This window comes from Hydractinia symbiolongicarpus, chromosome 11 (assembly GCF_029227915.1).
Source record: "Hydractinia symbiolongicarpus strain clone_291-10 chromosome 11, HSymV2.1, whole genome shotgun sequence".
Classification (NCBI taxonomy): Eukaryota; Metazoa; Cnidaria; class Hydrozoa; order Anthoathecata; family Hydractiniidae; genus Hydractinia; species Hydractinia symbiolongicarpus.
Window position 1 is genome coordinate 5,367,192 of NC_079885.1, and position 14,389 is coordinate 5,381,580.

A 14,389-nucleotide genomic window follows, 5' to 3' on the forward strand; every position below is an offset into this window, starting at 1 on the left:
TCATTATTTTCGAATTTTCAATTTGAAAAAAAACTACGTCAAATATTGTGCGAATATTTAAAGTTTTAAATCGATAATGTTATTGCAGTAAAAAAGACAAGACCATACAATACTCAAATATTTTTAAATTAAGAATGCACAATTACTTGTACTCATTCAAGAATAGCTTTTTATCTAAACAACTAGTTCCCATGTCATTATAACAGTTTAAGCAGTTTAAATTAGAATAGCAACTGGAAATGAAGTGGCCATTTAAAGTGTAACTTTCTAAGTATTCATCTTAAGTAATCTCTCTTGACGAAGAGTAGATGAAAATTAATACCGAAGATTTGAGAAAGGAAAGGTAAATAGATTTTTAATTATAAATTTTAAGTAAATCAAAAGAAGTGAAGAATCTTTTTCCTCTATTTTCATTCTTAATGCAATCTCATCACCAGGCCTCTTTTACGTGTATGATATTTTGACTAGATTTTCCGATTTTTTGTTCTCCGTAAGTGTTGCCAATGTTGGCCCTCTTGGCTGATTTTTAGTTTTTCCCAACAAAATGTCTGTTTTGGTGTTGCAATATTACGTTCTTGCATTTCACTTGCGGGGTTAGGATAGAAAAAAAAATAGTGATAACGGCTCAGGGGCTAAGAGACCTTGGGACGGGCAGAGGCGAGTTCAGAAAAATAGGAAGAGGGTACGAAAGCATGGCGTACGCAATTACGTTATGAATGAAGTTAACACCCGTTTTTCTTTTAGCAAAATGAAATTAAAGAACACATTCCTTGTCTACTTTCTTCTATTGCTTCTTCAAAGTGAGTCCACAAGACTAAAAAGACACAAGAAGCTGAAAAAACAATTATTACAGAAAGAAAAACACGGTGATGTGAGCAAAAAACAGAATGTGCGGGAAAGCATAGTGGATAACAGTGACAGGTTAGAGGAAAAGAAAAAACGAAAAAAAGGTAAAGAAACTACGTCTGTTTGGGAAGAGATGGAATTCCCTCTCAACCAAAACCAACAAGATCAACAGGATGGTTTCACGAATGTAGATCTTAGCAGGGTCAACACTACTTTTGCTCCCATCAAAAAACCTTCGAAAACTAAAAGGCCGTTGAAGGTGTATTTAATTATTACGAAGATTGTAAGTGAAGACGAAATGGAAAGAAAGAAAAAGAAAAAGAAGAAGAAGAAACAAAAAAGGAAAAGCAGAAAAAGAGGGAAAAAATTCTGAATTTATCTCGATTTCTTTATAGCAATCATATTATAGCAAATATGTCATATAGAAAACGTTTGCGAAATTTGGACTTTTTTGTAAAAGTTTATATGCTTTCGCAAAATCCTTAAAAACCCTAATAATTGCATTCTTTGAAAGAAGAGAAACAATATTTTAAAGCCAGGCATTTTTGTTTTTATCTAAAACGAAATAAGCCTGAAAAAATGTATTTGATTTTCTTAATTGCTTTATTGACAAATAAATATTACAAATATATAATATAATCGCACCTAATTCTTATGTACATCTTATACAAAGAAACGTGTCACTGATCTATCAAAATCATTGCTTCAGGTGGACAAACGTTCGCGGGCAGAAAAGTTTGCGAATTTCACATTTTTATATCATGAAATTTTCTCAATAACACAAATTCGCGATAGTTATAAACGCTAAAAAATCTTCGTGAAAGTTAATGTTTGCGAAAAAAAATTAGAACCCAAAATGGTCTATTTCAGATTGGGTTACAGGTTAACTTTTTCGCTAAGGTTGAATTCGCGAAAGTTTATGTTCGAAAAATCTTCTAATATGGCTGATATATAAAAGCTTTTGTCTTTCCATTTGCGAAAGATTGTGCTCTTCTTAGCATAAAAAAAACATAGAGGTAATGGTTCATGTTGTTGTTTGAAATAACGAAACGGCTTGCGTACGCAGATTGAAGCATCACAGGGAAAGAAGCAAGAACGTATCAATCAACTTTACATATTATTTCAAAATACGTCTTAACCTTATTTAGTATGGGCTTTTCGGGGCTTAAATGTATGGGGGGAGGAACATAAAGTGTTTGCTGTCCATAACTTTTGATGTTGTTGTTGTTGTAGTTATGACGTCAAATTATTAAGGGAATAGATAAGCGTAATGAATTTTTCGCTGATGTATTTTTTTTATCATCAATGTTAAAGTCAGGAAAATACTATTACCTATAAATCGCGCTGAGAACGTGATGAGCAATAATTTTTCGTTCTATTTTGATTTTGTGTCCGCAAAATCCCGAAAAAAGCGATATACACATATAAGATTGAAATCGTGAGAATCGGGAAAAACGGATTTGACAGTTACAAAACCGTAGGTTATTTTAGCGCCAAAAAAATATAACAGGAAAATTTTTCTTTTTTTAGAAAATAAAAAAAGTAGCAAACTCATTTAAAAAAAATAAACTTCATAAACAGGTTGTCTTCACGTCTGTTTGGTTCTAAAGTGTGTATAATTTCATGCACCTTGACCTTCTGCGTGATTCGTTTATTACACGCCATTCTTCGGAAATTGCGGGAATTGACCTTACTAATCGTGTTCTAACCCTTAAAAAAATGACTTTCTCCCATGATTCTTATTTAACAGGTAAACACAAGTATGAATCAACAAATAGGGAAAACAAATATACCAAACAGTAAGAAATTGCATTGTTTATCACCACATTTTCCAAAATTTCACAAAATGTATACAAGAAAATAATATATATTGTATGCATCATATTTTGATGTTTGATACACAAGATGCGACCGGAAAAAGCCACGCCCAAAATTAAAACATAACATTCATGCTACAAGAAAGCTTTAAAGGAAATTTAATAGAAAGAAGAATTTTTAAAATTCCCATAAGCGATAAGTTTACAAGTTTCTTATTAATCTTCCGCCTTTAAACTGATGTTCTCGTAAGAACGAAATGAATGCTTTTTTCTCGTAGGTCACAAAATTTCGTCAGCGTACCCTGAATACATTGGTTTGCCTTTTTTTAACGTTATTAATACAGACAGGAAAAAGTTTACGAGTTTAAGATAAAATATATATATTATGTAAGATTTTGAAAAGTATCGACTCAATACGTTTTTAGCGTTCTGGCCAAAAAAAGTTTTTTTATAGTAAAATAGAAGAAAATAGAGAAGCAACGTCAGTGAATTTTTTTTTTTTTTTTTTGAAATATTTATCTGCAATATAAATTTTGCACTTCCATGGCCGTTAGTGAAAAACGCTATCTATTACAACAGTAGAATTGTGTTAAGAGAAAACCACTTTGTTTCCTATTCAGAAACGTTTTTACATCACATGTAGTAAAATCGTTTCACCGACAATTTTACTGGCAAAAAGAAGACTTAATAAACCAACTAATCACGTAACGTTAAAACGGTCTTATTTTGGTTGATGGAAAAATGCCTTTAACTTGATGAAAATTCCCTCAAGCAATCATATTTGCACGAAAAATAAAATACCAAAACACTAATATATGCTCTTTATCACTTTTCTCTTTCTTTTATACTTTTTTACCAGAGAAAGATAAGCTGATGCTTTCCCTCTAACAGCGTAAAAGTCTTTGTTTCCTTTCACATTCCAAAGCAATGAAAAAATAAAAGGATGAAAAGGCACGAAGTAATAAAAGCTGCATTCGAGTTCGAGTTTCAAAAAAAGTTTGAATAACGAAATATACAAATTTGCATTCCAATCATAACATTGATAAAAAAATTAAAAAATATACTGTCACCTAGTATAAGAACGATACAAAACTAAAGATTTACAAGTGTCTCTCTCAGATTCTAAAACGAATGTCAAGTCCTTTGTTGTAATGCGATGTTGACGGGTTCGAACATTCTAGAAAAACAAACCATACAGAGAAAGGTGAACAAACAAACAAACAAACAAACAAACAAACAAACAAACAACATATCAACCTATCAACACGCATTAAAATTATGCATCACGCAATACTTTAATGATACACTGGTGTGTGCTTTTACCACCATCAGGAAAAACATACAAATGTTAAAACATAATTTCTGCGGATATTTTAACAGTTGTGGAAATCTGCGTCAAAATCTGCTTAAAAAATTACACAAAACGAAAAAACACAGCACAAAACTACAAAAAGAATAAATATTGTAGGTTGTTGTTTTAATCATCATTTCGCTTGAATTCTTTCTTGGTTCGTAGAAATCATATATACGAAAAAGGAAGAGCACATTTCCCTTATAAACTTTAGAGTTGAACGTTCCACGTTGAAAAAATAAAATACATACCTGCGTTGTTGGTGTAGTGTTTGCGGTAGATGTCGGCGTCGCAGAATTATTCACTGGTGTTTTGTCATTTTGTAGCGATTCTAGCGCCTCGTCCAGTTTACGTTTCTTTTTAGGACCACCAATTGCTTCAAGGGCCGTTCGATTTGCGGCACGTTTACGATTAATTTCTTCCTCTTCCATTTGCATCTATGAAACAAAAGACAAAACTGAAAAATAATTAACCATAGAGCTACGTTTCTTAAATAGTTTTTATAGATTAGAGAGTTGTTACGGAAAACACTACATGCAATATCATAAATAAATAAATAAGCAAGTTATAAGCATCAGCAAAATCATACTCAAGTACACTTGTTGTGAAGACAAACCCGTTAACTTATACGGCCTAATAAATGCTCCTTTTTATTAAAATAACATACTAGGATTGACTTCAGGATACTGATAGTTAGTTAGCCTGGGCTACAATTAATGCCTATAAACCATAAAATTAGCCTAAAATATGCCTACACTATGTTAACGCGTATGACCTGGGCTACGGTAATACTTATCCACTGGAAGTTTGCCTTGTCTATATAGCTGCTGCTTGATTTACGGAAATTAGACTGAAGTACAGTTAAACAAACCTGTTTAGCTTTCTCTTTTAGTCTAGCCTGCTCCGGATCTTCAGTTCTTGAACGACTCTAAATAAATCAACAACTATGATGACAATACGTATATTTGTGCTTTACCAGATTTTTATAGCAATAAGATTATTTATTTTAATAAATTCCAATCATTTAGGAGATCATAGGGACGTTTTTTCATAGAGAATAAGAAACCATTTTTTTACGTTAAGTTTTGTCTGTAGCAATACCGTACCATGGTGTCTGCCAATGCGATTTACGGGGGTATTTTTCAAAGATTTTTACTTTAACTCCGCAATAGGTTTCTAAGCATACAGACCAAAAAAAAATAGCTAGGTATACTGTAGGTAATGCAAGAATACCCAAAAAGGTAGTTCAACGGTAATTAATTAAAAACTTGCAAACACAACAACTCATTCGGAGGGAATGTTCTAAAGCTTGAGAGAAATGTTTTTAGAAACAGTCACATTTCACGGTTTTAAGGTTTTTCTTAAGAGAACGGTTGCTAATTAAGGTTGTCAAGGTCCGGCAGAGACCCTGTGAGGCTAAAAACAACTATCAGTAACACTCAGTTTAAAACATAATATACATAAAACATAATATAAGTGAGAATTACAAGAAAGAAAAAAAATAGGACAGTCAATGTCGTATACACTAATCCTCCTACCTTTGCAACTCGCATTAGCATTTCACGTTCCCTAGTTTCTCGATGTTTTCGCTCAACTTCATCGATTTCTTCGAAGACTCGTAACTGTTTTCTCACGTCAGATATTGTGTCGTAGCGAACGTCGTCCTTAAAAAATCAAGCATACATTAAAACAATAACAACGACAATGGAGAATAAGATTTTTTAATGCAGGGTTTGGACAGAATTTCGAAGTTATATTATATTATTGATATATATTTTATAGAATATTTTAAAAAATACTTTATTTACGCTGATCATTTTAGTCTTTCATAGTCATTGGCCGAGAGACCACTTTATTTATATATGAAATTTAGAATGGTTGTTGCAAACTTACGCTTTAAAATACCTTAAATTTAAAACTATCCACAAATTTGCAGAGTATGTAGAATGCACACAATACCAGTACCACCTCACTTCTCCATTTCATTCTTGTTTATTTTACATGATTCTAGCCCCCAGCTTTTCCTCTTAGAACAATCATACTTTTTTAAATGTGAAAAAGATAAACCAACATACTTTGTGTGGATCACTGCGATGTAAACTACATGCTGTAAGTCTTTCGATCAAATTCCGGAGCCTTTCTTCAGTCGCGTGTGATATTACAGTTAATACGCTGTTGCCGATATCTTTTATACCAAAACTTTGTGCTAAAAATATAAAGCAAATTGATGCACTTAGTCTCAAAGATATGACTAATATCCGTCTATTAGAATGGCTAAAGTTAAATTTAAAATCTTTCAAAAATTATGTTGTAAGATACATTAAGAACTAAAATTTTCGGTGGAAAATGTTTAGGTAGAAAAACTTTAGGAAACAATTTTTTATTTCAGCGGAAAAATTTTCGGGCAAGATTTATAAATTAAAAAAATGGGTAAGTCTTGAACGGATTTTAACCAAATTTCAACATTGATGATTACGAGAAAGAAAACAAAAAGAAGGCTAGAAGCATTTATAGTGTACTTATATTGAATTAAGATCTAAAAAAGGGTCTTCAGGATCCAACTTTACAGATAGAGCCTCAGCCAAATGTGAAAATAGCGAAAATAATAAGTTCAATAACTGTGGCTTTTATTGATTTTTTGATTACCCTAGATATAGTTCATAAACTTATTTTGTTTTTTAATTATTTGGGTAATCAATTTAGGCCCACTAAAAAGATTAAACCTTTTATAAAATTTGTTTTGCAAAAGCTTTTACAGAAGGTACATGTCAGTTTTAAAAATGCTGCTAAATAATGGAACTAAATAAAAAAAAGAAGACAAGTAAGCAGAAAAACACACCTTTCTGTTCAACCAACTTTTTTAACTTATCCATCACCAATATAGGACTATCTTTAACACTTCTTGTTTGATACGACATAAAATCTGCACCAGTGGCTAAAATCTTTTGACTTTCTTCCTGGAAAAAATGTTTATAACACTTACAATAATCAGAAAAACATGATTGGAATCGGAACATTGCACCTGTAATTTAGAGTAAAAGGAAATGAAGTAGAAAATGGAAACATAATGGTGCACACTATGTCATTTTGATTTGCACAGCTTGGACTGCCGACAAACAGTAAACAAAGTAACAAGAGTTATTATTTAATATAGTTGATTCTATTTAAAAAAAAATTCAATTGCTGTAATTATTTGTGAAAATTGCACCAGTTCTAAAAAGTAAAGAAGAAAAAAACTTACCATAAGATTAACACCAGCCATACAAGTGACATCAATAAAATCCTCATCTCCACTGCAACAAAACACAATGAAATGTTACTATTTAAAACTGGCAATAATTTTTGATTTATTGAAAATCAGTGTTGCACCACAAAAGTTAAAAATGGGAGGTTATATTACCCGACTGCTGACGAATATTGCGTATTTCGAGGTTTTTCTTTAGGTGCTCCTGCTGCTGCCATGCCAGGTATTTGCTTGTTCATTCCCATTCTTGAGGCAGCCTGATTATGCGTGGCACCAGGCAGAAATGTTTTCATTCCTGGAGTAGTTTGTCCAGCACTTGCAACAACAATTCTGCCGTGTTGCGCTAATTGCTTTTGCAGCATAAGTTGTTCCTGAGCTGAAAGATTCTTATTGGCTATTAACTGTTGTGGAGTTATATGGGGAAGATTATTTGCAGATGTTCGAAGATGCTGATTCACCGACGGCAAGGTTGCTCGAACTTGGTTCCTGTTACTAATTGACACAGGTTGAGCCTGACTTTTTGGGTTCATTTGAAGTGTTTGTTGTTTTCTTATCGTTTCTCTTAAATGTGGAAGTGTTTTCTGTAGAGTAAAGAAAAAATATTAGTAATAACAACGAGTTAATAATAAGTTAATAATTTAAGTATTTTCTCGAAGGAACTTTGAAGTATTGAAAACTTTTGAAAAAAAACTATTTTGACTTTATTAATTTGGCTAACTTGTTACTACATTAACCATGTAGTTCTTTTTGTAACAATGGTAATATTGTACATAACAGCAATTGCAGCCATGAAAAAGAAAGGAAAATATAACATATAATAAATTTTCTAGAGCAAGGCAACGCAAACTATTAAAGCTCTGAATAAAAAACAATTTACGATTATTTGCATTTTAACACATCATAAACCGCCTTAAAATAAATGCCGTTTTTTTAGCACTTATTTATTGATGCATTTAAACTAATATAGTTTTTAATCATTATAAATATATAGCAGTTTTCTCTGATATCAAAATCTTTCAAAGTTAAATTTAAAAGAGCTATTTTACTTTCCTGTCTAAACATAAAAACATGCATTTCATAAACAAATTACGCTAAAAGTAAAAACCTTCATTTTTTTGTTGAATTAAAAATCTAATTAGCAAAATTTTGCTGACATGAATTACAAAGCTGTGTTCTAACAAGTGTGGAATTTACAACAGCAATTATTTCCTTCTGCATACAAAGGTGAATTACAGTAATGAGTTGAAGGAGATAAACTTTTACTTACCTTTAAGAAGTGAACAAGGTTTGGTTGTGGATCAGATTTCAATGTTTTTTGTAGTTTTTCAATAAATTCCTCTTCACTAACACGGCCTTGCTAAAATACAAATTTAAAAAATTCTTTTATTTACATAGTGGGCTTCCCATTGTCTTCTATTCTTAGAAAACTAGTGCAAAAAAGCTTGTTTAATGATATACAGGATTGTGAGAGAAAGATGGTGGCCTAACAAGGCATAATCGAATGACTTATCCCCAAAAGTATTTGTTAAAAAAAATAGTTCTAACATCTCATAGTTAACAAATATTCTAGTTCCAAAATAAATTTTGATATTTTTATGTAAAAATATTTTGTATAACAGAAGCTTCGTAACACAAAGAAAGAATATGACAAAGAAGTTTCTTATTAAGATGATGTTCCTCTTGTTTTATAGGACGAGAGTGGTGAGAGATCATTTTGTGAGAAATACTAATATAAAGCTTTCAGTATACATCAAAAGCAAATCTCTAAATTTATAGCGCATTCAGGGGCATAGTATGGCGTATTTTAACTTTTTTTTGATTTTACAACTTAAAGGTACTGTCTGATTAAAAAACAATATCTTTTCTTTTGTTTTATTAAGTATCAAAAATAACAAAGATTGCTCTCTTAAACAACAAAGATTTATCCAATACTTAGCACCATCGTTTGTTTGTTTTGATTTTGCTGCACTAGCCTACCATCTTCACAAACTTTCGAACGCGGCAAAAGGACTGGGTTAATTCATTATTCAGCACATTTTTGCTTGTGACGTAGTTACCTGGCTTCTTATTAGGCGAACCCCCCCCCTGACTTGCGCATCGAACGACTAAATGTTTATTTATAATTTTTTTCCTTTGTTTAAAAAAGTTCTTCATGAAGATAGAAATGAATGAAAATAATTCGCAGGTTCTAGGATTTCAATTCGAGCCGGAAAGAACAACGAATGATGAGCTAGTTCCGACTTTTCAAGACGTAGACGATCATAACATTGGAAACCTTGTTGCTCCTACTCCTAAATGTGAGAGGATGCCCTCTGAAGTGTAGAATGTTTTTGCTGTCACGAGACAGACTCTCAGTCTTTTTCAGGAATATTTGAGTAGGTGTGCAATGATTCGCACGTGTAAATCAAGTAACGCGAGCGATGTAAAACGTACGTGCAAAGAATGTTACGCCTCTCAATCTTAACTTCCTTTTCTACATGTCCGAAATAGTATGCATGACTATACTGTCATTTTTATATTTATTGTTTATTTTTCACAAGCAAATAGGCAAAAATATGCTTTGTTTTCAAATTAAAAAAAATCTTTATCCACGTGGCTTAAATAAAACTTCAAAATTCATTCAAAAAGTTCAGCTACACTTTAACAAAATTTTTACAGAAAAAAATTTATACCGCCCGTGGGTTTCAGTTTTACAGGTATAAAGAAAAAATCCATTAAATTCGGACCTGCTATGGTTTCCAATTATTTTGTCAAATGAAGAAATTATCTACAATTAAATCCATGATAAAATGTCTATTCCGCCTGTAAGTGAAGTTTTGCAGAATTGCTTCATCCGTGCTCCGTCGGCGTTCAACTCCGCATTAGTTAAGAACCGCATGGCTGGATTTCTTGTGTAAGACCTGGTTACCAACGACGAAGGGGCCAGGCAAAAGAGATTTATGTCTACATAGTTCTTTTAACTAAGTCAGGAGTCGGTAAATTAGCTAGGATGGTCAGGTTGGCTATGATAAGGCTTGCTCGTGGATTAAAAGGACCAGGACTATTCAATAATTTCTGAGATCTAAAAGTGTCCGACCAATACGGAAATCTATCGGACGTTTTGTCTGACGACTGTCCAAAAATTATTTCGAGGGCTGCCATCGCACGCTACAAAATGGATTTTATAGGTTGATTTTGAAAACTCAATATTTATTTTTCAGGCGTGCGATTAATCACATGCCTGAGACGATTTAGGCGTGTGCCAAGGCGTGCGCGTGCAATCGCACGCCTCTCCTGAAAAAGACTGGATTCTATTAAATATTTTCAATTACATGGTATAAAAGTTTCTACTCCTTCATGAGTAATTCTTAGATGCGAGTGTGATTGAGTAATATTGTAATATTTTTCAGATAAAAAATGTATTACGGAACACGAAGAATTCCGAGCGGTGGTTTTATTGAAGAGTACGCTGTGAACATCTTTGGTGGCACTCCATGACAGAGAGTTTCGAACGACCACCTAGTTACCAGCCCCCACTCACCTCCTTAACATCCTTTTCTTTCCTCCGTTCAGATATTTCTCTGACTTTTGGTTTTTCCTTATACGGAAGATTTTTTTTTGGATCCTTGAGCAGCGAAAAAAAAATTTTATCCTGTTTTTTTCGACTGTTGTTAGTGCAATTCACAACAGCGCACCACGACATTATTCTGCCTCTCAACCTTACTGAATGTGCGATCTGAGTCTAATCTCTCTGTGGCGGGACATCTAATGAAGAGGAAACTAATTTTTAATTATTGATTGGTTGTCTTTAGAGTAGCTGAAACAACTATGCAACCCTAAGGCTAAAGTCATATTGAACTTCAAGTGTTATTAGCGAAAGCTTCTGACTTAGGTTCGTACAGAATTAGCACAGTGTGTGTTTACCTTAAGGTCTAGACACATCTCTCGCCTTCGATTTTTTATTTCCATATGAATAATTCATAAAAAGCGGTCTTTCACAATTCAGGGGGTAAAATTACCAAAATTTTTAAACATATAATAAAATATCAGCCCTGGCCCACGTTTTATCTATTTTGGTCAGTTCGGCGCGCTCCAGGTAAATACGTCACACGCGACATATTATTTCAGCCTCGCTTTAGTGCCTATCATCCGCCATCCATATAAACAATCGAAGCTTTTTTTGTAAACAAGAATGAGATATTGTTCAGTTGGTGTTAGGAAAGAAAACAAATAATTATTTAATTATTTTATAGAAATTAGTTCCAAATAAGAATTTTTTGTCAAAATTTTAGTTGATTTTTAATCGGACAGTACCTTTAAAACACTCCACAAAACACATTGCGCGAAGGTGGTTAATTTTAAAGATCATCCCAAAAGCAATATAAGGCTATTTCTATACTTGACTGATGAAGTTTAGACTTGTCAATGTTCACATCAGACTTGGACTTTATATTATTTGGTCAGTTGCCAACATGTTAATCTTTATCAAACTTTTGGATTTAGGAAGTGGAGTATTTTGAAAAAGCGGTGGTTATTCAAAATCCTGCTTATGTAACCTACATGTCAGCAAAATTAGCACTTCACATAAATTTTCAAGTTGCTTTTTGCCAACTTTGTAAAATGGCTAAAAAACTGCTATTGTTTCCATATAGAAAGGGACGTAGGGTATCGATTACTGTTGGAAATATTGACAAAGTCATGTTTGTCCCATTCCCTTTTTTTAGCTTTGAAATAAAAAACACTGTGATTGCCATTGTACTTCAATTGTTACAGAGTTTTGGTTTTTTTAAAGAAATTTTCATTGCATACAATTTCTTCATAAAAAATATATAGAGCTTAAGTATTATACCCATGACTTGTCACTTTACAAATTTATTTGTTAAAATGATTGACAACATCGGCATGCCCACCCTGTCCAAAAATTTAGTTTATGTTTCAAAGTCAGAACACATCAACAAAAAAATCATTGAAAAAGGGGGTGTTGCCAAGGTAGGCATAACGTAGAATAGGTCCCAGAACAAAAATTCTAAAATGCAAAAAGTGAACGAATAAGCATGCAAAACGTTTTCGAGAAGATGAATTTCTATTAATTTTTCCACAGGCTAATGACTACATTAATTAAAACTCTAAGCCTATAATGATTTTAATTACTTTTTAATTTACGAATCAGGGCTTTGTGAAATAACTCTTTATCCATACAAAGTTTCATGCACGCTACAAAGTTACATACAAGCACATTAAATACTGTTGTCCCCCCAAATGGTGTATGATATATTCTTTTTAACTCTTGCAGATTATTCATGCTTAAAACAAATGACCTCACTGTTTTTTACTTAACATTCTTCTACAATTTAACTTTAATTTATTATGGCTTAAGGCTCCGTATACTTAAGATTTTATAATGGTAGGTCAAAATCGTTGCCATAAAATAGTTTTATCATTGATGGCATAGACAAAGGAACTAAGAATTTGTTTGGTTTCTAAATGCCCTTAAACTTGTCTATTTATAGGAGAATGTGTGCACATTACTTGGTGTACTATACTTGCCACATGTTGCGTGCACGCTTGTCACCATGTGCACAATTTACAAAAGTCTGCAACTTTCAATAATTTTTAAATAGTTATTACAAGCTTTATATAAACCTTGCCCCTATTTATATCTGCAAATAAATAAAAATGTAAAAAAATATATAAATTTGCATGTGACTAGCTTAGTTTACTTACAACAAATTCTTACCATTAAGTTATGGACAAGCTCTTTAACCAATTTCCCAATTTCTGGTGGTTGGTTTGGTCCACAAGCTAAGTTTATCAAGTTCTGAAAAAATTCCTTTAACCTTTTAACAGACTCTTTCATCATTGTAATATTTGCAGCAGAATTTGCTTGTGAAGCACCATTAACAATTGTAGCAGGCGCAGATGTAGTATTTGCAGGATTTACTTGTGATGGACCTACTTGACGAAATCTATAATTGATTTGACCAGGTATTACACTGTTACTTGTCTTTATTTGAGTAAGTGATGTTGCAGCTAATGGTGAATTCATGCGCATTCTAATATCAGGCTTTTGTAGCATATTCACAACATTGGGAGTTCGTGCTGTAAGTGTTCGTATTCCAGGAGGTATTTGTGTATTCATTACTGGTGGCACTGCAATAGTTGCACCTCCTGGTTGTGCAACTCGGGGTATGACTTGAATACCACCTGGGATACCAGTAAGGACATTATTCTGTAATAATGCTGCATTATGACCAAATCGCTGTGCCATTAGTAAGTGGGCTTGTCGTGGCGTAATCATGATATTGGCACCAAGACGAGGGGCAATTGGAACAGTACTTGTAATTTTGGGGGCAATAGACACCTGAGGTGAAGCCATAGACAACCCAGTAGTTGGCCTATTAGGTGTTATTATTTGTCTGGGACTGTTGGAAACTTGGCGATTAGGAGTCATCATTCTCGGGCTACCAGAGATTTGTCTACTTGTAGGCGTTGAAGGTCTCGGAGCTGTTGTAACTATGTTACTTCGTGGAGAAGAATTACTTTGTGTTTTCGAAATTTCAGTTGTATAAGTAACTTTTCCATTAACCTGGGAACCAACAATAGCAGAAACATTTCTATTAACAAGGTTCTGTATTGATTTCCCTGGTGTGCTCCCTGCTCTAGGGACTGACTGAGACACAAGCTGGCTAAGAGACGTTGTTTGACCTGGCGCTATACTAGTAACACTTTTAGCGGGAGCAATACAATTTCTTGGTGTGGTCAATTGATTTTCAAATGACCCTACTAACGCATTAACTTGATTTTGATCGACTTCTCTCTTGAGAAAGTCCTCGAGAAAAGACGACTCCATTTGACTTTCGCAGAACTGGAACATGAGGCTTATATACTACCCCGGCCACTATGCATTCTGGTTGTGACGTCATAAGCAAGTTTAGGGGTAAAAATTATTATTCCGGATTGACCTTTGAGCTTTTTTACTCTTTTTTGTTAAAAAAAAACAATGTACATACAGAAGAAAGACTGATGAAAGTCCTTAAAATAAAATAAAACGGTAATTTATTTCAAAGATAGCCAAACCAACTATCTGGACAATATTATATCCTCTTAGTTAACTTTTTTTTGCTGTTGGCGCCCCTTTGTTTTTATCCGGAA

General features: G+C 33.1%; 1 protein-coding gene across 1 annotated transcript; it reads right to left on the reverse strand.

Annotated features, from left to right (window-relative positions):
- Positions 1-2,645: 2,645 nt before the first annotated feature.
- LOC130614582 (transcription initiation factor TFIID subunit 4-like) lies at positions 2,646-14,128 on the reverse strand. Its single transcript, XM_057436006.1, has 10 exons — positions 12,975-14,128; positions 8,526-8,615; positions 7,415-7,839; positions 7,256-7,307; positions 6,854-6,971; positions 6,090-6,220; positions 5,553-5,678; positions 4,886-4,942; positions 4,266-4,451; positions 2,646-3,840 (listed from the first exon to the last, which is right to left on the reverse strand). Exons 1-10 carry the CDS (start codon positions 14,109-14,111, stop codon positions 3,730-3,732), a joined length of 2,433 nt encoding a protein of 810 aa, XP_057291989.1. The 5' UTR covers positions 14,112-14,128; the 3' UTR covers positions 2,646-3,729.
- Positions 14,129-14,389: the final 261 nt, after the last annotated feature.